This window comes from Berghia stephanieae, chromosome 9, assembly GCF_034508935.2.
Source record: "Berghia stephanieae isolate SIO BIC M18660-M18661 chromosome 9, UCSD_Bste_1.3, whole genome shotgun sequence".
Lineage (NCBI taxonomy): Eukaryota > Metazoa > Mollusca > Gastropoda > Nudibranchia > Aeolidiidae > Berghia > Berghia stephanieae.
This window is the reverse complement of record NC_088368.1, coordinates 19,890,397-19,918,108: the sequence shown is the minus strand read 5'-3', so window position 1 is coordinate 19,918,108 and position 27,712 is coordinate 19,890,397. Positions and strand designations below refer to the sequence as shown.

The following is a 27,712-nucleotide window of genomic DNA, read 5'->3' as shown; positions in this document are numbered from 1 at the left end:
TTTTTTTTATATAAAAAATAAATTTATAGATTAAAAAAAAAATTATATTTTCTTTCTTTTTTTGTTTTTGTTTTTTGTTTTGTTTTGTTTTAATTTTCGTTTTTTACTTTTGGGCGTGTGTACGCATGTATGTTTTGGTGTTTTATATATAGGTATATATATATATTCGGAGAGACTGTTTATTTCTTATACTTTCTGTAATTGGCATATATAGCGAGATAATTTCAATCCTCAAATCTCATGGATATAATTCTATAAACTTCAAACGTATCGCAATCTCACATGCATGAACACCCACGCACATACACACCCATACACCTTTTACAGAACAATTTAATGTTCCCGAAAATGACTTCCAAAGTGGACAGATACGAATTGATATTCCATACTTTCTGTATTCTCTGTCATATTTCTTTGATCAAAAACAATCAAACAATTTCAACAATAGAAGACGACCCTTCGCTCTTAGACTTGTGCTTCCCCTTTCTAGACTTCTTTTTATCACTGCCAGGAGTCGAAGAACTCAGAGGACGAAGAATTCGACGAAGTGCTGGAATGACGGCATGCATACAAGTTCCGTCATCGTCTTCATCAACATCCTCTTTCTCGTCTTCTTCGTCACATGTTTGATTCGAATTTTTATTTCTTTGAGTATCCCCCTTATCGCCACCTTCTTTATTATGTGAACACGACGCCCTAGAATTGTTTTGAGTATCCCTTTGATTGATGTTTCCAAATTCATCGGATACAAACACAGCATCAACACTATCATTTTCAACAGCCAGAGTGTTATTAGCTGTAACGTATTCCCCGCTTTTCTCCCAGTCCTCAGTTCCTTCACTTGTCTGTCGATCTTTCCCCGTCTGCTTTCTTCCACCCCTTCTGCGAATGTTCTTCTTGTCGTTTCTTTTCACCCTTGAAGACTTGGACAACCAGGATTTGACTGGGTGGGATCGAATACCGCCCACAAAAGAGTCGTTGACGGCGATTTCTCCGGCTACGTCATTGAATGATGGGCGCTCAGAGTCCGGAAGTAATCGGTATCGTCCTTGTGACAGGTTGGGCTGGGATTTCAATATGTCCACATACTGTTTAAATAAATTAAAAAAAAAAATAATTTAACAATTTAAAAAAAAATGTATTGCCTATAAACATAAAATAAGATGTAATAAGAGAACCAGGAAATAAAAATAAATCAATATACCTAAATAAATATTATCATATCATGAAAACGGTTATTTAGGCCATCTAATCTTTGAATACCCCGTGTATCTAAATTTAAGTAGTTCAAAATGTTTTTGTTTTTTTCTGTAGTCTTGTTATCAAAATTATTGTTATGACTTTCACGGCGCTTACGACGCTTTTATGTCATTCTAGCGCCAGTAGAAAGGGAGATAATGAATTGTGAAAAGATTTAGATCGACAGGCCCACATTAGCAAGTTTGATAGCCGAAAGCAACCACAAGCTTGATTAACACTACGGATAAAGTACTTTTCAACAAATTAGCGTCCAATCCTATTGCTATTGTCGGTTTAACGCTACAGAAATCAAACAAACTCGGGCCCCATGGGACTTACGGCTCTAAGGGAATTACTTTATGTCTAATTTAGACTAGCTTTAAAGAAATATGCAAAATGGTAGTCAAGAATGGTTTACGGTCCATAGACCTTATAGTAAAGAAAACAATTTTTCACAGGAGAGAGAAACAGTAAATCTTACTTGTGCCAAATCCAGTCTCATCGCCAGAACTACAATATCACCTTGACCTTTGTCCTCTGCAACGCATCGAAGGTCATTGACTTTGGCGACATGGCGCAGGTACTTCCGTTCATTAGAAGTCCAATCGGGTGCAGCAACGAATTCTTTTAACGTCGGTTGGTAGAAGAATTCAGACACCAGTTGTTCAATGGCATTCTCAACTGCTGGAGAAAGCTGTTTGATAAAAAAAAAAAAAGGGTTGAAAGTGAGAAGAAATGAAATACATAGAAGAAACATGATATTGAATCTTAAGAATATTAAATGACAACACAAAAATATTCTATTTTTGATCCTTCAAACAAGTGCTTAGAATTTGGAAGCGGCTTTCTGATAGAGACGCTACAATGTCATCACTGTGCTACAACCTACGTCTATCCATTCGGCAAAGGCAACAAATTCTAATGATTACAGTCTACCCAGTCTCAAAAATCGTTTCCACTCTCATGAATACTCGACAGCTGCGTCACAGTACAATGCTCAAGGAGATGATCTGAAGTCACCAGATCTTCAGCACAACAAGTGGAATTGGACCCTGTCCCCAGAATCCCATTGGTACAGACTGGCTGTAGTAAACCAGGACTTGCATCGTGGTCTATGGTCATCATCCAAAGTGTCGGCAAAGGCTGATCCAATTTCGTGGACCGTGTCAATGTTTTCACAACACAATGCAATGCGGCGCCTCGACTGATGTCTTTCCGTCCTGCAACTTGACACATAATATTGCGATATCCGTTAAATGTTCTGAAGAGCTTTACAAGGGGATCCCAAACTTACAGCATCACTTAAAATCTAGGACGAGACATGACAACTATAAAACGCTATTACAGATTTTCCTGAGGACTAATAAATGAAATTATATATATATATATATATTATATATATATATATATAATATATATATAATATATATATATATATATTATATATATATATATATATGCAATATATGGCTTGAAATAAAAACGTACAAGTAATTTCCTTAGAGTGGATCGTGTTTTTAAATCAAATTATTATCAAATTTAGTGACCAGATAAAGAGAAATTGAGTGAGTTACCTCCTCTTTTCCGTGCCTGCTCTCCGTAGCTTGAGTTCCTTCCATATTGATAACCGTCTCGGTCGGAACAGGGACCTTGACCTTACCGTGCAGGTCATCCCGACTTATCCAATAATTGGAGTAGGATTTTGCGTGGTAGCCCTGATGAAAAACCAAACGTATCTAGTTATATTTATCATATATCAATATATTTTTTTCAAAAAAATCCCGGAACGCCACAAGGAGACTGAGCCCCATTTTTTTCACTGGGAATTTAGATGCAGCTGTTGAAGAACTAGATACAAACTTTCACAATCAAGGAGATTTTGAATGTAAAATTAAAGAGAAACTAGATACTTGAGAATGGTTAGGATTTTTTTTTTCTGTTGTTGGTGGTGTTTTTGTAATCGTTGTTGTTACTGTTGTTATTGCGGTTATTAGTGTTGTTGTTGATGATGATGATGATTATGATGATGATGATGATGATGATGATGATGATGATGATGATGATGATGATGATGGTGGTGATGATGATGATGTTGATGATGATGAAGATGATGATCTAGATGATGATGTAGATGTTTTTGTTGTTTTGTCGTCTTTTGTTGTTTTTTGATTTTCTTTTTGTTGTTCTTGTTGTTATTGCGATTAATGTTGTTGTTATTGTTATTGTTCTTGTTTTTCGCTTTTTAGTTGTTGTTTGTAGCAAATTGATTTTTTTTTTTTTGTATTGTTGTTGTTGTTATTATTATTATTATTATTAATGTTTCTACCGACGTTTTGTTTAAATTTCTTTTTTTTTTTAAATATAGAAATATTACTGAGTGTGTGTACTTCAGAGTAGATTGTTAATAAGATATACATGTATTTCAATTCTGGTTATGATTATTTTATCCTACCTTTACGATGGGTTGTGTTAATAAGATATACATGTATTTCAATTCTGGTTATGATTATTTTATCCTACCTTTACGATGGGTTGTGTTAATAAGATATACATGTATTTCAATTCTGGTTATGATTATTTTATCCTACCTTTACGATGGGTTGTGTTAATAAGATATACATGTATTTCAATTCTGATTATGACTATTTTATCCTACCTTTACGATGGGTTGTGTTAATAAAATATACATGTATTTCAATTCTGGTTATGACTATTTTATCCTACCTTTACGATGGGTTGTGATTCATAGAGAGAAAACAGGGCCTTGACAGAGGCCATTGTGAGAGCATCTCGTTTTGTCTTGGCCACGCACCTTGATATGTCTTTGCCTTGCAGACTTATCTCACATCTGTAATGGAATAATGATATTAACAGTTTGCGGTTCAGTCAATGTCTACCAATTATTTCACATCTGTAATGGAATTATAATATACCCGTAAACAGTGTGATTTTCAGTTCGTGTCTTCAGTTCTTGGGAACAAAATAATAACCGATTCCATAAAAGGCGTGCCCAAAACACGTCACCAAATCACGGTTGTGAAGAGGGGTCTAATCTCCATGCCACAGTTAGCAAACATTCTAGGGGGGGTTTTTCTACCAATATCATATGGATGGTTGAGGAACAATCTCGATTTTTAATTTAGTGAATTGTGATGATGGTGATGGTGATTATAGTGATGTTGATGATGATGATGATGATAACGACGACGAAGACGACGACAACAATGAAGATGACTTTTTTTTTTTCCTTCTTCTAAAACTTGAGTTGCATTGTTATGAAACATTCCTTTACTCCAATAAAGACCCCAATTCGCCGTGTGGACGGGCCATTCTCCTTACCTCCACACACCGTAATCTTCCTCACACGTCCATTCCAGGAGTAGACCCGACATAGAAGCACTCTGGTTCAAAATGCAGTGCGCATGCGCCACTCGATCCGTCGACCAATCCTCGTGTTCCAGAATAATGAAATCACTGACGTCACGCGTGTTTTTGTTCGCCCTTGACCTTCTGCTTTTGGAGCGGATAATTTTGGAGCGGTTGGACTCCGATATCTTGGTGTATCCTGGATACCAAACAAGGGCATAAGTGTTATTACAGGTGATTTATGACGAAAATGTTTACCAAATATAGAATAGCGAAGAACTACATTAAACAAGAAGAAATAAATAAAAGGAAAGTGAACAACCTCAAACTGTATTTATGTTGGGTCGACCAACCTCTAAAAAATTGAAAATCTATAATATAATACCATGAAAATGTCATGTCTTGTTTAAAAAGAATTAAATGCAGTTTATTCACTTGAAAATAGGGAGGAAAGGAAAGAACAAAAACATCTCAAAACATAAAAAAATTTTAAAAAGAAAGAAAAGAATGAAAAAAATAATAACGAAAGAATCCCAATTCTGACAATATTTCCAGAAGATCAGATTCTCGGTATTCTGTTTCATTCTGATATAAAACCGCAATATGGCGATATGTTGTCATCGACATGCTCATATTTACAGGTCTGATTTATCAACAACTTCTTCTTCTTCTAGGTTCCATGCCTGGTCCAGGCTTCGGATACTGCATGAATTATCTCTCTCCATTCCTCCCTGTCTCTTGCTTTTTCAAACAGCTCTTGGATTGTTAGGTTGGTGAAGCCCTTCAGTTGGTGTATGAGTGTTTTTCTTTGTCTCCCCCGGGCGCGTTTACCAGGTATTTTTCCACAACTTGCCAGGTATTCATTCTTATCTTTCCTTACTATGTGTCCGAAAAAGGATAGTTGTCGATCCACTATTAAGGGCATTAGTTTCCTTTGTTGGTATGTTTGTTTTAGCACTTCTTCGTTCGTTTTGTGTGCAGTATACGATATTCTCTGCATCCTTCTCAAGCACCACATCAGCAACAACGACCTATTATAACCTATTTTCAAAAACCTACGGACACATATTTGTAGGTCTGATACCCGAGTAGCTGAGTCTCTTAGATCTGGCGAAAAACGTTTGCGATAGTCTAGGTAGATAACGATTGCTACTGTCCGTTAATTTGTTTGTTTGTTTGTTTGTTGCTTTAGGTCTCTTCCAACACAATTGAGGTTATATGAGAGACCGCTGAAACAAAAAAAAAAACAAGCAATCTAACAAAAATAGTACAAATGTAAATCAAAATCATAACCTAAAGATATCATAAGCTAAATTATAAATAACCAAGAACAAACAGGCAGAAGATTTACAGAAAAAAAAATATCCCCTGTCAAAAATACAATCACAAACCAAAGAAGCAGGATAGGCTAGTAAAGAGAAGAAGAAACGACATCACTATCGGATCGTACACCCATGCGAACATCATAGGTATATGATTCAAGGGTGATGCTCCCATCCAACCACCCGCTCTGTCCGTTAAACACTACCAAAAAAAAAACAAAAACAAAAACAAAACAAAAACAAACCCGGCCCTTATGTCTCTAAAGAACTGCACATTATCATTTCTCACAGAAAAGCATAACGGCTACCCTCACAACAAAGGTCTCTTGTAGGGGCCTGGGTAAAAACCTATGTAAAATCTTTTCATTCTAAGACATGAACGGAATATTGCATTGAAGAATAACAGACACATAGTTATAGAAGAGAACCTATCATAGGATCCAACAATCTCAACAATTAAAAAAAAAACAGCTTAAGATAAAGAACTGAACAAGTGTCATTTTTTGGGATGTTTTTTTTTTCTTGTATTGGTCGAGGTCGACTGATTTTTTTTGGGATGGTTTATTTTCTTGTAATTTTCTTTCTTGCTTTGTCTGGCAGCTTTCATACACACTTATTGTTCAGTTCTTTTTCTTATACCGGTGCCTGCTCCTCTTTTTCTTAATAATAATAATAATAATAATAATAATAATAATAATAATAATAATAATAATAATAATAATATCATCATCATCATCATCATCATCATCATCATCATCATCATTATTATTATTATTATTATTATTATTATTATTATTATTATTATTATTATTATTATTATTATTATACTATTTTACTATTTTTGATTTGTTTTGGTCAGGGTATATAATGTGAAGTGAGTTAAAGTAGAATATTATTAGGGGAAAATTGATCTTCACCTTCCCTTACCGTCCCTTACATTCTTTCCCCTTCATTCTGCTTTCGATGACTAGTTATCACATGATTTTCTCGATTAAGTCCGCCCAGCAACGAGCAGCTTTTTTCTAAACAAAGAACATAGGTACTTTTTATTCTTCATGCTGGCTAGAACTTTTTCACATGCCATGTGATCAGAATGTATGAAAGTCAAAACATGATCAAATTCATGATGTTTCTCTCCTCTGGATACACTTTTATGCTCGTCGGAGAAGCATTTCATAAGGGCGTCCGCCATTGTTCCGATAATTTAGAACCAGTCACTAAGTTACTGTGCGTCATTACGAGGGAAGTGACGTCACGACTGCTGAAGCCTATTGTCACAGAGCTCTCTGGCAGATTGAGAGAAACTGGGATTGTTATTTTGTTAGTTTGGTTTTTGTTTTGTTTTTCTTTTCTTGTCTGGTTTTATTTAACTTTCCTCAATAATAATAATAATAATAATAATAATAATAATAATAATAATAATAATAATAATAATAATAATAATAATAATAATAATAATAATAATAATAATAATAAACAGCATCGGCGCCTACCTTTGTGTACGACATCCAAAATGTCATCGCCTTTCAAATCCTGGGGGTTCAATGGCGGGAAGTTTTTCAAGACGTCACTTCCGCTCTGGGCAGCCATTAGAGTCTGACGTACCACTTTGAAAGCCCTGTCTTGGGCCTCTCGACGAGTAGCTTGGGCCTCCGTGGCCAACAACCTCTCGGCGACATACACCTGACAGATGACTCGGGCTGATGGGTCCTCTGAATTGTCGTAAGTCTAAATATATAGATGGATAGTTGAATAAATAGATAAATAAATATTTCCTTAGATATTGATCCGCGAGGATCTATAGAATGCTCAACTATTAAAGGAATTTAAATTATTGAATTATTGCCGATAACTTACAAGAAACTATTTATTTGTTAGTTCATTCTGCCCTGATGATGCAGTGAACTGCTGAAACAATGAGGTGAGAGTTTTAATATTATATATATATATATATATATATATATATATATATATATATATATATATATATATATATATATATACAAATAAAAAATAAACTAACTAATGAATAAATGATTAAATAAATACACAAATTTAGCACAAACTATAGAGTATTTGTGTCTTGCTTTTTTTTTTTTTGGTTTTTTTTTTTCTTTTTTGTTTGTTTTGTTTGTTTGTTTTAACGGAGGGGAAGGGGTGCGACTAGTTTTAAGATATTTGATAATACGAGTAAAAGCGTAATAAAACCCCGAAAAAACTTACCCGTCTGATAATAGTTGTCAATTTTATCCGTAACTGTATACACAGTTTGCTGATTAGCAACACATCGGATTGAGGTCTTAGGTTTGTTTCTGACCGGTGATCCTTACTGTCATCACGGAGACTGTCGTCTTTAGCATCGTCATTATCGCCATCATCATCTATGTCATTGCCATTTACATCATCATTATCATCATCAGTGACACCAACAACATCAATTTCGACATCGTCACTTGTGTCAGGTTTTACGTCCTCATTGCCATCATCGACACCATGACCTCCATTGCAGCCAGCAGCTTCATACAAATTGATATTTCGATCATCATCTGTGTTACCTCTGCCATTTCCATCTACATCTATGTTACCTCTGCCATTTCCATCTACATCTAATTTACCTCTGCCATTTCGATCTACATCCGTGTTACCTCTGCCATTTCCATCTACATCCGTGTTACCTCTGCCATTTCCATCTACATCTGTGTTACCTCTGCCATTTCCATCTACATCGGTGTTACCTCTGCCATTTCCATCTACATCTGTGTTATCAACACCAACAGCTCCATATAAACCAATATTGTCATTATCATCATGTCCATCACGTCTACCATTTCTATCTTCATCTTCATATGAATTAAAATTATTTTTACCATTCTCTGCAATACCTCTACTATTCATATCATCATCCCTATGATCATTACCAGCCACTTCATATGAATTCATTTTATTTTGACCATTCTCTGCAATACTTCTATTCACATCTTCATCCTTATTATCACTACCGGCCAATTCATATGAATAAACACTGTTTTGACTATTATCTGCAATAAATATACCATTTCTATCTTCATCTTTACTATCAGCACCAGTGGCTTCATAAGAATCAGTATCATCTTGGTCATCCTTATCTCTACCTCCACCATTCATAACCAGATCTGTATTATCACCACCTGCTTCATCTGAGTCATTGCCACCATGACCGTCGTATCCAATACCATTACTATAGCCGTTATATTCTAGACTGCCAGATGCGGCAGTTCCTGCAGCAACAGCAACATATAAATTCGTATTTTCACCAGCAATCCCTCCATCATTTATATCTCCATCGTCATTAACGGCCCCAGCCACCTCATACGAATTGATTACAATATTGTTTAGACTATTCCCTGCAATATCTCTAATATTTTCGTCCAAATCTTCAACATCATCACTGATTGCTTGCTGTGAATCAATATCATCTTGGCCGTCGTCTCCTGTACAAATACCATTCTGCTCTAGACAATCGGCTATGGTAGCTCCTTCAACAACAGTATCTTTGGTCACAGTTTTGGCATCTTCATCTTCACTAGTTGGTGGTGACTTTACCACATCATCATTATTATCGACAACATCATTAAGCTCATTTTTTATTCCACCGTGTTCCTGACTGGCATTTTCTTTATCGTTCTCCTTATTGATATCGCTATATGTCTCCTCGTTTTTCATGTTTATTTTTTCATCAATATTTTGATCAATATTCACTTTATTGGCATCAATGTTTTGATCATTCATTTTATCCATGCAATTTTCATTAAAATCAATGTCATGGCCAACCTTCTCGTCAATATAACTTTCTTTGTCGTCCATTTTCTGGTCAATCATTTCATTAGAATCAATATTTTGGTGGTTATTTTCATCAATATTGCTATTATTAACAACAAGTTTCTGGTCAGTATTTCCATCAATATTGTTATCATGGGCATCAATGTTCTGGTCAGTACTTCCCACAATATTGTTTTCATTGACATCAATTTTCTGGTCAATAATTTCACCAATATTGTTTTCGTTGACATCGATTTTCTGATCAGTACTACCATCAATATTGTTATCATTTTCATCAATGTTCTGGTCAATATTTTCACCAATATGCTGTTCATTTCCATCAGTGTCCTGATTACTCTTCTCCTCGACCTTCTGATCTGTGTTTTCAATGCTATTGTGTTTATCAGCACCTTTTGCCTCATCAATATTCTCATCAATATTATTTCCAACAGACTTCTTATCATCAATATAGCCATCCAAGATGACAATTGCTCTTTGGCTACAACTTCCATCCCTGCTGCCAACTTTCGTCGTTTCTTTCAAATCGGCTACCGTCTCTTCTGGTACCTCATCACCAATAGTATCAGTGGAGCTGTCCCCGATTTCAATCACTTGACTACTCCCATCATGACTACCGACGTCTTCATATATAGAGTAATAACTCCGTAACTTTGTAATGAGTAAATCAAGCAGGGTTGCAGGGTCCACTCTCTTTCTCTGGGAGAATAGAAGAAAACAACGTGTTATCGTCAACAACAACAAAGTATCAGTCCTTCAGACTTCAGAGCCATCAAACGCATGGAGCCGGAGTTTATCCCGGTTTCTATAGCCTGAAACAGATACTAATCTATCACAAATTACTTCCCACCAGGTCTAACAGACCCAGCTACCCAATCACTGCTGGTTGGACAGGTAGATTTTTTTTTATCTCAGTATATTCAAATTATAAGAACATGTGTAGATTGTGTGTGAAACTAACTTGTTTTAAAAAGATTTTAAATTTTCCCTCCCATTTTCCCTTGAAATTATCACGACACTTTGTCACACTGGGATGTTAATATGTCAAGGCTAAAAATGAAATTTTGTCAAGAATGTAAAAATCATATAAAGATTGCGAATCAGACCAAAGAGATGAGACATCAAAAATAACAGTAAAGGGAAACCATAGGATGAATGATTCGATATACAACTGAATAAACAAATTAAGAAGTGAATTGATTGACGATTATTATACAACAGAATGAGCGAAAAATGAATGAATAAATGAATGAATGTACGAGTGAGTGAGTGAATGAATGAATGGATGGATAAATGAATGCATGTGCGAATGTTTGAATGATTGATTGAATGGATGAATGAATGAATGAATGAATGAATGAATGAATGAATGAATGAATACCTCAGCATTACTTTCACGTGCTTCACGAATTTCTTCCTCTATGTCCTTCTCCTCGTTCTTCAGTAGATTCTGGAATGTAAATTTCAACAGAAAACACAGGGGAAATACCTAAGTCATTGGGCATTCTTCCTCTTCCTTTTCATTAAAATCTTCCCCTTCTCTTTCTTCCTCCTCCTCCTCTTCCTCCCCTTCCTCCTCCTCCTCCTCCTCCTCCTCCTCCTCCTCCTCCTCTAGAGCAAACATTTTAAAAAGCGATACGTTGTATTTTTGAACGTTGGCTACATTATCATTGCACACAGTTTAAAGTTTTAACGTTCAGCCATGGAAAAGCCTTAAAACTAACTCTCTCTCTCTCTCTCTCTCTCTCTCTCTCACACACACACACACACACACACGCGCACATGTCTGTATACATATAACAAAAATAATACAGGGCATAACACACACACACACACACACACAGAGAGAGAGAGAGAGAGAGAGAGAGAGGAAGAGAGAGAGGGCGAGAGAGAGAGCGAGAGAGAGAGCGAGAGAGAGAGCGAGAGGCGAGAGAGAGAGAGAGCGAGAGGAGAGGGAGAGAGAGAGAGAGAGAGAGCGAGAGAGGAGAGAGGAGAGAGGAGAGGAGAGAGGAGAGAGAGAGAGGAGAGAGAGAGAGGAGAGAGAGAGAGCGAGAGAGAGAGAGAGAGAGAGAGAGAGAGAGAGAGAGAGAGGATTTACAAGACAAAAAATATCATCTCCCAACTCTAAATATTCATTTGACTGTTTCCTTCCAGCTAGGGTATTCGGCCGGGGCCAGGACAAAACCAAGTGATCTTATTGCAAGACAAAGACAGAATGCAAGTTGGAAAGAGATATATGGGGATAGAAGACACAGTAAGAGTCTCCTGTCCACTATGGGAGGTCAAGAACCCAACCCAGCAATGCAAGCATTATGTACAATGCAAAACCGTGATCTGATTTCAGAATACATGATCTACCAAACCTATGTAGATGACTTAATAGAACCCATAGAAATTGCCATTCAAACTTACTTCATGAATGATGTCAACGTCAAGATTCAAGAGGTCAGAGGTTATTTTCTCAGCGACCCTGGCCTTGGCTTCCTTCCAGCCAAAGGCGATAGCAGATGCCATTATCTTTCCTTCGATAATCAGCTCACATTTGTTGAACAATCGGACGCCTATACGAGAGAAAGAAATGATTTTAAAAGGTGAAAGTAACGTTTGAAGAAATGAGATTTTAAACAGCACATAAAACATGCAATTTGCCTATCATGGAAGAGCTCGCCATGCAGATATCGTTTTATTACAACTGAGGGATTGCTGACAGAAGAAAAAAGGCAACGGTGATAAAGCGTGTCCTTGTTGAACTCCAATCGACGTATTAAACGTTTGGCAATAGATAATAGGGTTTGAAAAATATATTTTAAAAATTATAATATTTATGGTTATAAATTGTCTTATGTCTCTGCCAACAATGGTAGTTATCAAATGGTTTGGTTGGATAAGATTCATCAAGTTTATCAAAAGATCCTTTGAAATCAAAAAGCGACAAGTCACCTCATTATGAAACATGTGGCGACCGGCTAACCAAACAACCAGCCTAATCGCATTTTTTCTCTCTTTCTTATCACTCTATAAGACGATCGTTTGCCTACGTTACCATTTACCAGTGAAGCAAAAAGTGATTAAAGTCGTGATTTAAAATGATTACAATAGCGACAAATGACTGGCTATCATTAACTGTTTACCTCTTGGGTCATGGACTGGTGTCTTGTTAAAGCTGTACGCCAGATTGCACTGGGACTCTGCAAAAGCCTATGAAGGAAAAGTTTTCACAAAATTGTGTCAAAAAGGATACACTTTGTATTGTTTTGACCTAATGGACAAGCATCAAACCCTCCCTCCGCATCTCTCTCTCTCTCTCTCTCTCTCTCTCTCTCTCCTCTCTCTCTCTCTCTCTCTCTCTCTCTCTTATATATATATATATATATATATATATATATATATATATATATATATATATAAAATATATATATATCATTGTTCCCCCGTCCTCTCTCTTGAATTGCTCGATTTTTCCATATAGAAAGAATTATAACTTCTTTGGAAATTGCTACAACGAAGGTTGGGATATTTTAAAATAATAATTCAGGTGTAAGTACGTATATTATTATCAGTTTATCAGTTTCGTGGATCTTGCTAAACTTCCATATGATAAAATCAAGGATTGGGGTTCTAATTCTCTCACCGATTGTAACTGGAGAATGGCATTGACGTTTTGGTTTTGGTTCTCTCGCATCCAGTCCTGAAGGAGGCGGAGCTTATCTTTCAAGTTGTTCTCTGATTGGTCAAGAATTGAATAGGCGTGGGAGTTCTGGTGAAAACGCGGGAAATATGAAAGTAAATGGTATGGTAGAGATAAGAGTGGGTAGAGGAATAGAAGACAAGATTTTTAAAAAAGAAGCAAATAAATATTTCTTTTTTTTTTAAGAAAGAGAGGAGAAACGAGAGAAAATGGAAAGAATAATAATTTTTTAAAAAAGGAAAGATTATCAATGAAAGGGTTTGAACATGTATCACAAAGTCTAGAACGTGTAGCCTGGTATTCCGTGAAATTAGAACACTACAGATATCCAACAGCCACATAAAATCGTTCTAACTATTTCCATAAGTCATTGTACATATGTGACTTATCGTCTCAAAACGGTAATTGCTTGGGGTCAACCTGATGCTTAATGTTCAATTTTGAGTTTAAAATATGCGTTTTATTTATTCTGTAATTTTTAGTTTTATATATTTTCCTTTTCTGGTTGTTAACGAAATTATAGAAGATTGACGCCATGGGTCATGTATTACTTTACCTTAATAGTTAAGCAAGAGGTCTCTTAGGTCATCTCGATGCCCATAAAGAATGTTCGGGATAAATGGCACACGGTTAAACAGAGAGGAGATGCTATAAGCTTATCAAGGAGAAATGTATGAGCCAGTTCATTTTAAGACAATCCATTATAAGTATCACCCAAACACAGGAATACACAGCGACATATACGATACTCCACCTCAAAGTGTTTTTTCTCTCGATACAGATGCTGATAAATTGGATTTTACGTCTATAGTATGACGTTTTAACAAGCTAAATGACTTTGATTGTGACAAAAATAATTTGATTCTTAAACTGTTCAAAGGTGTGAAAAAAGCAATTCTGATAATATTTGAGATTACATTCAATTTCCATCAGATTAAAAACTTGGAACATTTGATAAAATACGTTTATTCTTCTCTGGTTGGTTCAATGATATATCATAGTCTATAATTTAGACCTAATATTCATTTTTAGTACGAATCAGGTAAGGCCCAAAATAACACCAGATTTAGGCATAATGAAAGCGCTTTACTAAATGACACATGCACATCGTTTGACCCAGAGTTAGCTACCATTGTCGGCCATCTTGTCACTCGACACCAACATTGGTTGATTATTATTTTCTAGAATACGACACGCAAAATGGCTCGACTACGAACGCCTCTAAAATAGAATTTAAACATCTACTCACCACCGCTTTCCCAGGCCTCTTCTCGCCTTTCTCACCAGCACCAGCACTACCACCCAGAGCTAGAATGTCGTCCACAGATTTCTTCATTAAGACGTCCAAGGCGATATCGTAGACTTTGTGTTTCAGGGTCTTCTTGTTGAGGCCCGAAGCTCTTCCCAAGAATATCCCGCTAAGGTGAAGACTGCCGTAAAACGTGGGTTTGTTGCCCTTGGGTTGATAAATCTCCACTTGGTACTCACTCTGACAAAGGACATCGAGTCATTAGAAAGAAAAAAAAAATGATTCCCTTCCGTTAGATACCGTCGCCTATGCCGGCGCATAGTTGAGTCCTTGGAAAAGGCTCTTTACTCACATTCTCTCACCGTAATCAGGTGAAAAATGAGTACCTGGACGTTAACAGCGTTGTCCGAAAAATTGTAATATCGCCTAACAGGCGTCATGTCCCGTCCTACATGTTAAATGTTGCTGTTGACCAGGGACTCCTTGTAAAGTGCTTTGAGCACATTTAGTGGATATTGCTCTATATAAAGCTCAATTTTTAAAGTTCAAATTTAAAAATTTTAAATAATGTTACAATGTCAAAAAAAAAAAAAAAAAGAATGAGCATATTTTACCCGTTTTTTTAAATACCTTCATTGGATACCCGTGGGGAGGAGAGTTGATTATAAACTAGCATGTCTTGATTTTAAACGTCATTACAATACCACTCCAGACTATTTAACATCACTTCATCCTGGTCCCATTCCAAGCCGCTCATTTAGGTCTTCTATCTAGATACCTTTTGAAAGATAAGTCCCTAAAACAAAATTTTATGACCGAATTTTCGCCTTTACTGCCCCCCTCGTGGATCTTTACCTTGCAGTTGGTGAGGGGGCTTGAGGCACACGGGAGGGCAAAGGTGTAAATCCCGGTCGACCGTCACGAGACCATCCCGGGTATCGAGCCAACGAGCCACATGAGCTGCTCGCCCCGGTGTGTGACTAAATTTGATCCAAACCCGGTGCCCGAATAGCAGCCCTATCCCGGGCGCCACACTATTGTCCTTATGTCGAGTCCCAAACAGTCCCGTCAATGGCGAAGCGGTCTGCCGCCTAGCCAAATAATACCGCGTTCGTGTCGCCCGGGTCGTCGGCACGTCCGAGAAAAAAGCAAACGTCCCATGCATCAATCGATCCGCGGCCTGCCGATTGGAAAATGCGACGGCGGGGATGGCGAACTGACGCGTATATTGTCCCTGAACGTCGAGAGCCAGAGTATGGCAAAAAACGAGCTTTTATCAAAGCTACTGGCCGTTCATTGCGTTGATATCCTCCTTTTACAGGAGACCCACCTTTATTCAGGCGCGCAATCTTCCCGATTCCAGATCCCAGGCTATACGGTGGTCCAACGCGAGGACACTTCGAGGCTCAAAGGAGGGGTTAGCGTTTACGCTAAAGAGCCATCGAAGGTAAGGGTCATTGAGAGCGTAACGGACAGCAATGGGGTGAACCGAATTTCCGTGGAAGTAGGTGGACTGTGTTTGCATAATATTTACAAACCACCTAGAGCGACTTGGACTACACCACCGGTACCGGTGGTCAGCCATCCTTCCATCTGTCTGGGAGACTTTAATAGCCACCATCACGAATGGGGCTACCGAGACTGCAACGAGGCAGGAAGACAACTCCGCTCATGGATGGACTGTAATGATCTACACCTAGTGTACGATCCTACAGCCAAGGGTACCTTCAGGGGTACCCGCCATAAGAAGGAGTATACTCCAGACCTCACCCTCGTAACGAAAGGCGCGAACGGTGAACCGTTGCAGGTGAAGCGGACAGTCCTCGGGGACTTTCCGCATAGCCAGCACAGGCCGGTTCTTGTCACAGCTGGGGTGACAATACCGAGGGTGCAGTCTCTCCACTTTGCAGATGGAATTTCAGGAAGGCTGACTGGGAGGAATTCAGTTCCTATATCGAGCAGGTCTGCCCTGCCATTCCTCCCAAGTCCAAGAATATAACCAGATTTAGTAGGCTACTGGTTAAGAGCGCTCAACGCTCTATTCCACGGGGCAAACGGAAATTCTACACCCCTTGCTGGACAGCAGAGTCGGAAGAGCTGTACCGAGAGTACCAGCAGACCCAGTCCCAGGACACAGCCGATAGACTACTCCAGTCTCTGGCAGAGGGAAGGAAGCAACGGTGGCAGGAGACCGTGGAAAGTCTCGACTTTACACACTCCAGCCGCCACGCTTGGCGTTTGATAAAGAAATTGGACCCAGATCGGAATTTCGCGAAGGCTGCACCGGAATGCGAGGCAGACACAATTGCCAAGAATATTAAGAACCGTAGCAAGCGGGTCCCTAATCAGGCTTTTGAGCGCGGTGTCCGCAAGGCGTACCGTACGATTTTGGACTCGCTCCCTGCGGAGGAGTCGGACTGGACGGCCCCGTTCAGTCCCCGAGAAGTGGGTGCAGCCATTAGCGAAGTGAAGAACGGCAAAGCAGCTGGGATAGATGGTGTATATCCCGATATGGTGACGCATCTGGGCCCCAGGGCACGGGCCTGGCTAGCAGAGGCAATGTCTGACATCCTTGCAAACGGAAAGCTTCCACAAGTGTGGAAGCATGCGAAGATAGTTGCCATCCTGAAGCCAGGGAAGCCGGCGAAGGAGGCAGACAGTTACAGACCCATATCGCTGCTGAGCTGTCTTTACAAACTGTTGGAGCGTGTTCTATTAAACCGATGGGGGCCGGTCCTAGACGCTGCCCTGCCACCTGAGCAGGCAGGCTTCAGGGAAGGGAGGTGCACCACGGAGCAGGTCATTGCCCTTACAGAGCATATTGAGCACGGGTTCGAGAGAAAACAGCAAACAGGTGCTGTGTTTATAGACCTATCAGCGGCGTACGATACGGTCTGGTGCGATGGGTTAATGCTCAAACTTGCAAAAATCATAAGGTGCAAAAAGACCTTGAAGTTGTTCTCTTCGATCTTAGGGGAAAGGCAATTCCACGTCGCGCTGGGAGACGCCACGAGCAAAGTTAGGAAATTGAAGAATGGGGTCCCTCAGGGGTCGGTACTTGCGCCAATGTTGTTTAACGTTTACATTAGCGATATGCCGAACACTTCCTCCCTGAGGCTGGGATACGCAGACGACTGGGCACTCGTTACTCAGAGTAAAGTGTGGACCCGTCTCGAGAGCGTACTCAGCGAGGACGTCACCAGACTCAAATCCTACTTTGACAAGTGGTACCTGAAGATGAACACTTCAAAAACCGTGGCCACTGCATTTCACTTATGCAGTGGTTGGCACACCCGTAAACTGAATGTCCTAGTCGGGGACCAGCCACTCCCATATGAGCCGCGTCCAAAATACCTAGGGGTGACGCTGGATCGCAGCCTTACCTATCGGGTTCATCTCGAAGGGGTTGCCCGGAAGATAGAGAAGCGGAATAGTCTTCTGAGGAAGCTGGCGGGATCGACTTGGGGCGCTAGCCAAGCGCTCCTGAGAACATCCGCCCTGGCACTATGCTATTCCACCGCGGAGTATTGCGCTCCAGTGTGGGGTAGAAGCAGAAACGTTGAGAAGGTGGATGTAAAACTTCGCAAGTCGATGCACATAGTGTCGGGAACGCTAGCAACAACCCCTAGAGAATGGGGCCCGGTGATGGCAGCGATCCAGCCCCCCGATGTCCGGAGGGAGACCATTACGGGAAACTGGCTGAGTAAGATCAAAGAGAGAGGGAATGGGGATACCCCTCTCATGCGCATAATGAACGGTGCCCCCGTTTCGAGCCGAAATAAGTCCCGGCAACCCTTGTACGCAGAATCCCTGACTACGGACAGAGCTGCACATACGAGATGGAAGTCGGTTTGGACGAATTCAATCCCTCGCGGGGGCGGGGACCTACACTCCTCTAAGCTTGGTGAGAAGTTGCCAGGCTTTGATACCAGTAAGAGGAGACACTGGGTAGCTGCGAATCGGCTTCGGTCGAGGAGCTGCCTAACGGCCGGTGCGTTACATCAGTGGGGTCTAACTTCCTGTCCTTTATGTCCACGCTGTGGGCAAGAACCCGAAACGGCAGAGCATCTAGTCGAAAGGTGTGTTGTGACGATGCTACCGGGCGGGTTCGCGACGGTGCACGAATGCGGACCGGACTTTGCTGATTGGGTCGATCGTCATAACATAATAGTGTGAACCATAAGAAGCTGCTGCCTTTACTGCTCCGGTTGTGAGGAATTCATTCACAATCAATCTCTACAAGGAACTACCAGACTATCGGTACCTTTTTGAATTTTTTAAATCCCTCAATATTATTTTAATCTGCTTATTACATAAATCGACAAAGCTCTTTTTTCACCCTTTAGTATTATGTAGTATGTATCTATGACTACTCTAGATAGCTACTTGTTTTTGGATTGATATTGTAAAGCGACATTGAGCATTTAATGGGTATTGGCTTTACATCAATTACTCATGATATTTCATATTACACTACATTAAAATACATGACATTACATATTACCGCCAAATGGGGTGAATTTGCATCTGTGAATTTGGAGTATTTTAAGTTGTTTAAAATTTGTTTTATTTATTTTTGACTTTTTATTAAAGGAAATAATTGTCATAAAACAATCTATTCTGGTCAAAAATTAAACAGACAACGTTTCCCCTTATGGCAAAGTCACTCCCCGTTAACAGTTTCTATTTATTTATCCATTTGAATCATTACACAATAATATGTGTACCATAGCCTCAAAACGGTATTATGCCGGGCTCAAAATGATTTCGTTGCGATTGAGCTTGGGCTTTTATCTAGGGCAATATCCAATAAATATGCTCAAAGCGCCTCACAATCCTTGCCAACAGCAACACTTAACATGTAGAAAGAGGCATGGAGATAGCATGTTGTTTTGTTGTTGTTTTTTCGACAGACCCCATGCTGTTATCACCCGGATACTCAATCTAAACCCGAGTACGATGAGGGATAATGCGAGTAAAACGTCTTTTCCAACGACATGGTGAGACTGAACTAGTGACCTACAAGTCCGATGGCGATTCCCATACCACAAAACCACACAGCCCCACATCAGACTTACAGTTTATGTTGACATTACATGTTTTATGGAGGAGAATATTAACGTACCCTGATTTTTAAATAAAACTCAACCAAAACACGCATTTAGAATTTTGGCCAGAAAACTCGTCCTTCAAATATCAACCGATTAAAATGACCCTCATCTTACGAAAACCACTCAAACCTGGGACTTCCCAGAAGTCTTCACGGACTTCCCATGTTTTTGAGAGTTCTGACAAGACGAGAATCATTTTAATTAATTGTTATTTGAAAGACCAGATTATTGGCCAACACTTTTAATACATGGTTTGGGTTTTTTTTTTTAAACGGCAGAATAGCCTCATAAATCGCCAAAGTTTTTGAGCATTTCAACTTTAAATCCAGGTTTTGGCATTAACCCTCTCCTTACCACCCATAGGGAAATCGTCACATTCGTTACGATGCAGCCAACATTTTCTCATTCTGATTACTTTTGTTCATCATAATATTTGAACAAAAATGTTTTATGTAGTTAAAGTTCTATTAACACTAGATATGTTAAAGAGCTCGTTTAGCAAAAAAAAAAAAAAAAATGTAGTCTATAGCAAGAACTGACAGCTTTTGTTTTTGAGTGAAATAAATCTATTTCTGTATAGGTTGGGTGTGAAGTTTGGGTAAAAATCCGGAAAATGACCGGTAAGGAGAGAGTTAAATTCATCCCGATATAAGAAACGTTTTCTTACCTTCAGTCCAAGGTGACAGGAAGTCAAAGTGTTTTCCATTGTCTGAATACTGTTATCTCGTTCCGGTGAATGTTTCAACGCCGCAATAAATGATGACAACTTGACCTTCATCGAGTCCTTACCAGCAGCGCCACTTCGCCTTGACTGGGAAAAAGGAAAAACAAGTTGGAATTCAAAGGAAATGGCGGATCGGCTTTCAGTAGAACTGGCAAGGGCTAGAAAAATTATAAACATTCAAAATCTATTTTTTTTCAGCCAGAATTATTTATATATTAGAATATAGATACATAAATAGATAGATGAACAGATATAATAGATAAATGTTCGTATTCAAATAGATAAAAATGATGATGATGAAGATGATGATGATGATGATGATGATGATGATGCTGATGATGGTGATGATGGTGATGATGATGATGATGATGATGGTGATGATGGTGATGATGATGATGATGATGATGATGATGGTGGTGGTGGTGGTGGTGGTGGTGGTGTAGGTGGTAGTGGTTGTATGTTGTGGTCATAGAAGTAATCGTGGCGTGGATAACGAAGTGTTGAGACTTTTAGTGACGTATATTTTATGCCTAGGTTATTAATGCGGCATTTCAAACTAAAAACTCCATTTTTTTTCTAAAAAGAGAGAACGAAATGAAGACACACTTACCCGATGGTGTTTCCCATTGTCACGTTGATTAGGGCGAGAATGACCTCTCCTGTTAATGTCATGTTTGCTTCTACGGTTGTGATTTCTTCTCTTGACCTCGTCACGGGACATTTGGGGCCTCTGTGAATTGCTGTCAGAAACCAACGATGCCGGTTCTCCGCTTTCGTCACCCCTATCTGGAACGTTATTATTCCTTTTATCGTCAATTTTCTCATCATTTATTTCAGAATTTTCTATTCTGTCTTTCTGGCCTCCGTCCGTTTTACTCTCAGTTCTTTTCGAGACAGTCGCCTGAGAATAATCAAGTTTTCTCGTCATGCGCTTCTTGTTTCTTTTATTATTGTTTTCTTTATTGCCCCGGACTACTGTCTGTTCAGAAACCCCAGCATGGTCATTGTCCGATTGACTTGATATTCCGCATTGTTCCCTGATATAGCGCTGGATGGATTCAGTGGAATGATTGATGGGGACACCTTCATCCTTTGAATCCGATCTTGAGCTCCGTGGTTTTTCCCCTTGCTGCCACCAGGGCATGTAATGTCTGTACAACGAATCGTCTGCCAGAGAAAGATTTAAACTCAAACTCTGTGATGACGCGTCCAAGTTTCCTACACCTGCTGGAGACGAGGTTTGAGGATGGGGTCCGGCCACCACTGGGGTGTGATTGAGCTTGTCCTTGGGCAGGGAGCGCCACCATTCTTCTCTAGAAAGAATAGGTCTCTGATAGCTGGGGTCGTTTTCAACAGAATACACAGCATGATGATACGGTATCGTGGTCGGTGCTTCTTTCTCTCTGGGTCGCGAAGGGAAGGTCAAAGATTCCCAAAGTGAGTTGATGGAATTCAAAAAAGGTTGCTTTTGGGTCAGATTTTGTATTCTTTCTTCCAGAAGACATTTTTGAGGATTGCTCAGTTTATCCTGGGCGAGTTTGGCTTGAGGAGGAGCGGTGACGCTTTCGTTGAGGACAAAGGGTGGGAGATTGGCATACGTTCCCGTCTTTTCCCGAACGACTCCATGTCTTGCATTCCGAATCGTTTCTCTGATGAATTCGGAACTTATTGGATAGTGTTGATTCTGGTTCGCGTTTTGGTGGAACGTGTGAATATTTTGATAAGAATTCATGTCACTGAATGAATTTGGTCTTTCTTTCTGGGTAGCGCCTTTGCTATCATGATTGTTTTGTCCGCTGAGAGGAACCTCATGGAAAGTATGTGGATTTTGTAAATAGCGATTCTTATTATTCATAAGTTCATGAAAAATAGTTTCTGGACGTTTTGAATTCCTTGAAGATCCATCATCAGATAAATACCGTTTAGCTTCCACCTGTACTGGAGTGTTATTTGTAATCCTGTCATCAAATGAAGCACATCTCCTTTGTCTATCGAAGACACTTCTTTCTACATTGGATATTGGCTTTGTTTTACCTTGAGAAATTGAACGTTCATCTTCAGAATGAGACCTGTCATTTTGAGATATTTTGTTATTAGCTACCAGATTACTTTTATGAGATGCCGTTTTTCCATCGAAATTAGGTTCTCGAGCATTATAAGACTGTGCTTGGGACTTGTCTGAAGTGGAAGATACCCTTGCTTGTGCATTGTCTGAAGAATTTTGCCACTGTGCTCTCAGCCACTCTTCAGTTGCCTTTTTACGTTGATCGTATTGAAGTATTAAAGCTTTTATAGCGTTTGCCAATAAGGGATCTTGCAAGTTGGCTTGGGAGACAATTTCAGCCAAAGATGCCTTATTTGAAGGTGTATATCGTTCGTGGCTTATTTCCACCGGAGTCCCAGCACCCGATGAGGACAATTCAGCCGGCCCTTTTTGATGCCTGTTTGTGTCTCTGGTATTCGCTGATATGTTTTGCGATTGGTTTGACTGATTTGTCTGAAGTTGACAAGAAGCTGTCTGGTGATTTGGTGATTTGTCTGCAGGCAAACGTTTATTTTCACTACACACATGCCTATTATTGAGCTGTACTCCGTGTTCATCAGCGGTTTGTGTACGAATTTCAGATTGGAATCTTGTTGTAGCATGAGAACTCTTTTTACGTCTATCAGGGGTGGCTCTTACTGTTATTGTTATTGATGTTTCCTCGGGAGACATTGATGGGCTATCTCCAGGAGAAGACCGTTGAGGTGTAAGGGCTTGTTGGGTGCTATTTCTCTCAGTGACTTTGCTGTTGCCAATTGAACCAGCTGCACATGGTTGTTGTGATAGTGGTTGTACAGGATCTTCTCGATGGCCGGACTGAGATTCATTGAGGAAGTTCAGATTATAGACGGGGTTGCAAAGAGCATGGGACGGCCTCTCCTGGCTGACACTCTCTGCCTCGTTTTGGACGCCGTTGCAGATAACAAAACCTCCATTTGGTGGAATGGGGTTTTGATAGGTCAGAATTAATGGATGCTGGACGGGTTGTTGGGTGTTGTTGAGATCTTGCAGCAAGTTGTTGAATTGCTGTCTATTCAGATTTTCTTTATTTGCCATCGCGGGAATGACTTTCATCAATGTTTGTTCATGAACCTCGCCTCTTGCATTGAACACGGGGTCTGTGATGTTTTGTAAGGCTTGATTTTGTTCTTGATGTTGTTGTTGTTGTTGTTGTTGTTGATGTTGTTGTTGCTGCTGTTGCTCTTGCTGCTGCACTTGTTGTTGCTGTTGTTGTTGATTTTGTTGTTGTTTCTGTAACAGTAAGTACTCGAAGATATTTGGCGTTTGAAATGTGTAGTAAGGATGCTGTGCTGACATATTTTTGTTACTTTCAGGTAGTGCGTGGTTTGGTAATGTGTTGCTTTTGGGATTGGAATCATTTGGTAATTGTGATGTTAGTGTTGGTAGCGGTATTGATGCAGGCACCATTGGTGTGTTGTTTATTTGATTAAACATGGATCTAACTCGGTAAGTTGTGTTGGGGATAGGTGGAAGTTGGGTATTCAAACATCCGCCATTTGGCTGATCGATCATAATTACGTTGGCAGCTGGGTTGTACTGAGCTTGCTGCTGTGGATGGTGGAGTGCCGGAAGTGGATGTGATTGGTTGAGACTTCTTAGGAAGTAGTTGGGTCCAGATGGCGGTTGTTGAGTTTGTGGTTGTGCCGGATGTTGCACTTCGAAATGTGTAGGGTTCATGTAAAAACCTGCATCTGGATTGGGTGGAATGTTATTCAGGCCAAATGATACCAGGTCTACAGCGTTTTGAAAATACGCCATACTGGAAAGTCTTAGAACCGATGGCGATTGTAGAATATATCAATGTCCTCTTTTATCATCCAATTCACCACTTTGATTTAGACGAAGTTGACAACATTCTTACACACGAATGGCAAAAAGTTTAGGTCATCCGTTTGAACGAAATCCATCTGGCTATAGTTATAACGTGAAATCGGGAATCAAAATCATTATGAAAAACATCAGTAAATGAAGCAACGAACAAATAATCTCAAAGTGCAATGTTCAATAAATTGTACTAGTCCTACCCATAGCATAGCCGTCTTGTGACAAACATACATCACTGTGACACGACATGGCAGTATAGTACTTGGGGTATTTATATAGCGCAATATCCATTAAACGTGATCAAAGCACAATTACAATTTTTTTTCCCGATAGAGACAACGCTGTTAACGGACAGTCATTTTGCACCTGGGTACATTGAGAGAATGTGAGTAAAGAGCCTTTTTCCAAGGACTCAACTATGCGCCCCTCCGAGTGGGATTCGAACCCAGGAGCTTCCGGTCCGAAGGCGAGGGTCAATCCACAAGACCACATAGCTGTAAAAAGACAAAACCCACAAGATGCCAGACTAACACAGTTATCCTTTCAGCACAAATATTTGAAATTTTTAAAAAAAAATTGCTTTCCAGTAAAAAGCTCACCATTTTGCCAGCCAAAACATATTTAAGGGTTCCGATAGCTCAGTTGGTAGAGCACTCGCTTCACAATCAAAGGGACTGAGATGGATCCCGGGTGAAGTCGAGATTTTTTATCTTTCTGACCCCCTGTCCACCCAGCAGTGATCGGGTAGCTGGGTTTGTCAGATCTGGCGGAAAGTACTTTGCGGTAGACTAGCGTCATATAAAAGGGTAGCAAGCAATTGCTTATAGAAACCGGAAGAAACTCTGGCTCAATGGACCAAAGGGCTCTGAAAGACCACTTTTTTTTTTACACAAATATCTCAATAAAAATGTTCGTTCCAGTAGAAAGCTCACTATTCTGCCAGCCAAAACAATCATTATCAACAACACACGATCATGTGTAACCTTCATCTGATTAGAGCAATAAAAAATTTTCTGCTTGAAGCTCGACAAAATAAATAAATGAAGAATAGGAAATGAAATGGAAGTTTTAATTAATGTGATATACGACGACATAGTGTGGACGTTTCGGGTTTTTCCTTCGCTAATAAAACACGAATGAAACACTAAAGACGAGTTAGAAATTAGAGAATGACGCTGTTAAGATGTTACCAATGCCATTCTCTTATCTATAGTGTTTCATTCATCGTGTTTCGCTGACAAAGGGGAAAACTGCATTAACCTTACTATAAACAATCATGGTTACACACAGTTTTGTGTGTTGGTCCGTTTAAAACTTCTGGATGGCAACGTTGTTAGTTTCTTAGCCAAGCGCATACTATCTGTTAAACGTATCAATATTATGAATGTTGTGCACGAGATTCATGCATAAGAATGAGCAACATTCACCAAGATATTTCAGCGTGTCGATAAATTGAAACGAGCCAGGATCTAAAGCGGGGAGGATTTCCGTAGTTTCACAGCACTTTTATTATATTACTTAATCTTTTAGCCATTATGGATCTCAACTTAGTTGCAATGTCCAATATAAATATTACTATTTAATATAAGTTTTATTTTTTATATCTAAGTGGTGTTATTGTTCTAATTTCAAAAAACAATTTGCTGAGTCGGTTGTCGTTTGTGACTCCCCCGCCGACGTCGTTATTACTTACAGCTTCCCAACAGTTTCGATATTTCACGTGACAACAGGGATTATGTTATAGTTTCTTTAGCTAGGGCTGAGAGGAGGTTCGAGAATGGGGGGGGGGGGGGGGGGGGGGGGGAGTTCCCCAGATTTATTTAAAATTTTTTTTAAAAAAAAAAGGGGGGGGGGGGGGGAGGGGTTCTGCCCCCGATATTAATTTTTAAAATCTCTTTAGGCGTTCTGTGAAACTACGGAAGTCCTTCCATTCGTCCTTCAAATATCGATCGATTTAAATGACACGACTTGTCTTAGCAAAAACTGTCACGAAGTCCCAGGTTTGAAAGTTTTTGCTAAGACGATGGTCATTTAAATCAGTTAATATTTGAAAGACGAGTTTTCTGGTCAAATTTCTAAATGTGATTTCCAAGAGTACGACAGCGTACTGGATGTAATTTGTAAATGACGGACGAATTTGGAATTTCTCCCAAACTGGAGATTGCATTGCGATGGTAAATCATGACCCATCACTCGTATAGACGTTTGCTTAAGTTAAAGAAAAGAAGACGAGACAATGGGAGCGATCTATATTCATGTTTTCGTACAACCTAGTCATCGATCACATGATTTGTTGCTGTACAACGATTGGACATTTCTCAATAAATGTAAACATGCTGCTTTGTTTATGAAATTTGCAAACATATTCATAAGTCATGCCGAGTAAAATAACCACTTGTAACGTTGGACATTTCTCAAACACTTTTCACTATGTGGGTCATTTTGAGCACACTTGGCAATGTGACCAATGACCTCGAGCACATGGAAATGGAATAAAGGTCGAGCCTATTGATTGCGTCTAAAAAAAAAAGTAGAGAAACATTTTTCTAAACCCGCATCTGCGTCAGATAGTAATTTCAATGAGGACAATTTATCATCAACAAATCTATTCAAATTTTAATAAAATCTTATACTTTTTCTTAAATTTAAATTTTCTATTGACTCCCGAGATTGAGTTGGCCCTCGTGTGACAACTCATCAAATTATTAGGATGGATAGACACATTCTGCCGTACTATAAAATTTTCATTTTTCAAATTTAGTAATTTAGGCAAGAAAACTCATCTTTCAAATATCAACCATTAAAGTGACCATAATCTTAGCACAAACTCTCAAACCTGGGACCTTGCAAGTCGGTTTAATCGCTCGATCTTTGGAGGACGACAGTAGCACAATCTATTGCACAGATTAGTAATGCATAAAATGGTTTGAAATACCTATATAGTTCCGACATGTAGGGTACTTATTTTCAAATGACACGTCGACGTGGCTTAGCGTAAAATATGTACCTATACGTGTATATCAAAACGAATGGAGACATCTTTTGTCACCGTTGATGGAGAGAATGTTCCAGAATTCATTTTACAAAACTATCCCAATGCCTTACTTGACAATTAAATCCCGGACATCAGAAACGTCATTTATTTTGCATATCAAAATCACAACACATCGTATTTAATGGATAACCCAAAACAAACAAACAAATAATAATGTATTAATTGTCCATCTTTAAATCACACAAAACCAACAACGTGACAATTTCTGTCAGACATTTTGAACTGTCCAGAAAGTCGAATTGACGAATAAACC

The 27,712-nt window shown here is 39.3% G+C and overlaps 1 protein-coding gene across 2 annotated transcripts; it reads right to left on the bottom strand.

Annotated features, from left to right (window-relative positions):
- Positions 1-48: 48 nt before the first annotated feature.
- LOC144979826 (uncharacterized) lies at positions 49-27,712 on the bottom strand. 2 transcript variants are annotated; one of them, XM_078926977.1, is made up of 15 exons: positions 27,340-27,712; positions 21,126-24,491; positions 20,459-20,602; positions 14,681-14,920; positions 13,375-13,500; positions 12,875-12,941; positions 12,156-12,304; positions 11,125-11,193; positions 8,151-10,442; positions 7,421-7,655; positions 4,579-4,804; positions 3,964-4,087; positions 2,814-2,954; positions 1,721-1,933; positions 49-1,088 (listed from the first exon to the last, which is right to left on the bottom strand). In XM_078926977.1, the coding sequence occupies exons 2-15, from the start codon at positions 24,336-24,338 to the stop codon at positions 429-431; spliced, it is 7,899 nt and encodes a 2,632-aa protein (XP_078783103.1). In that variant the 5' UTR covers positions 24,339-24,491; positions 27,340-27,712; the 3' UTR covers positions 49-428. The 2 variants fall into 2 exon arrangements, with proteins under 2 accessions (XP_078783103.1, XP_078783104.1); XM_078926978.1 differs by having other exon boundaries at positions 27,510-27,700.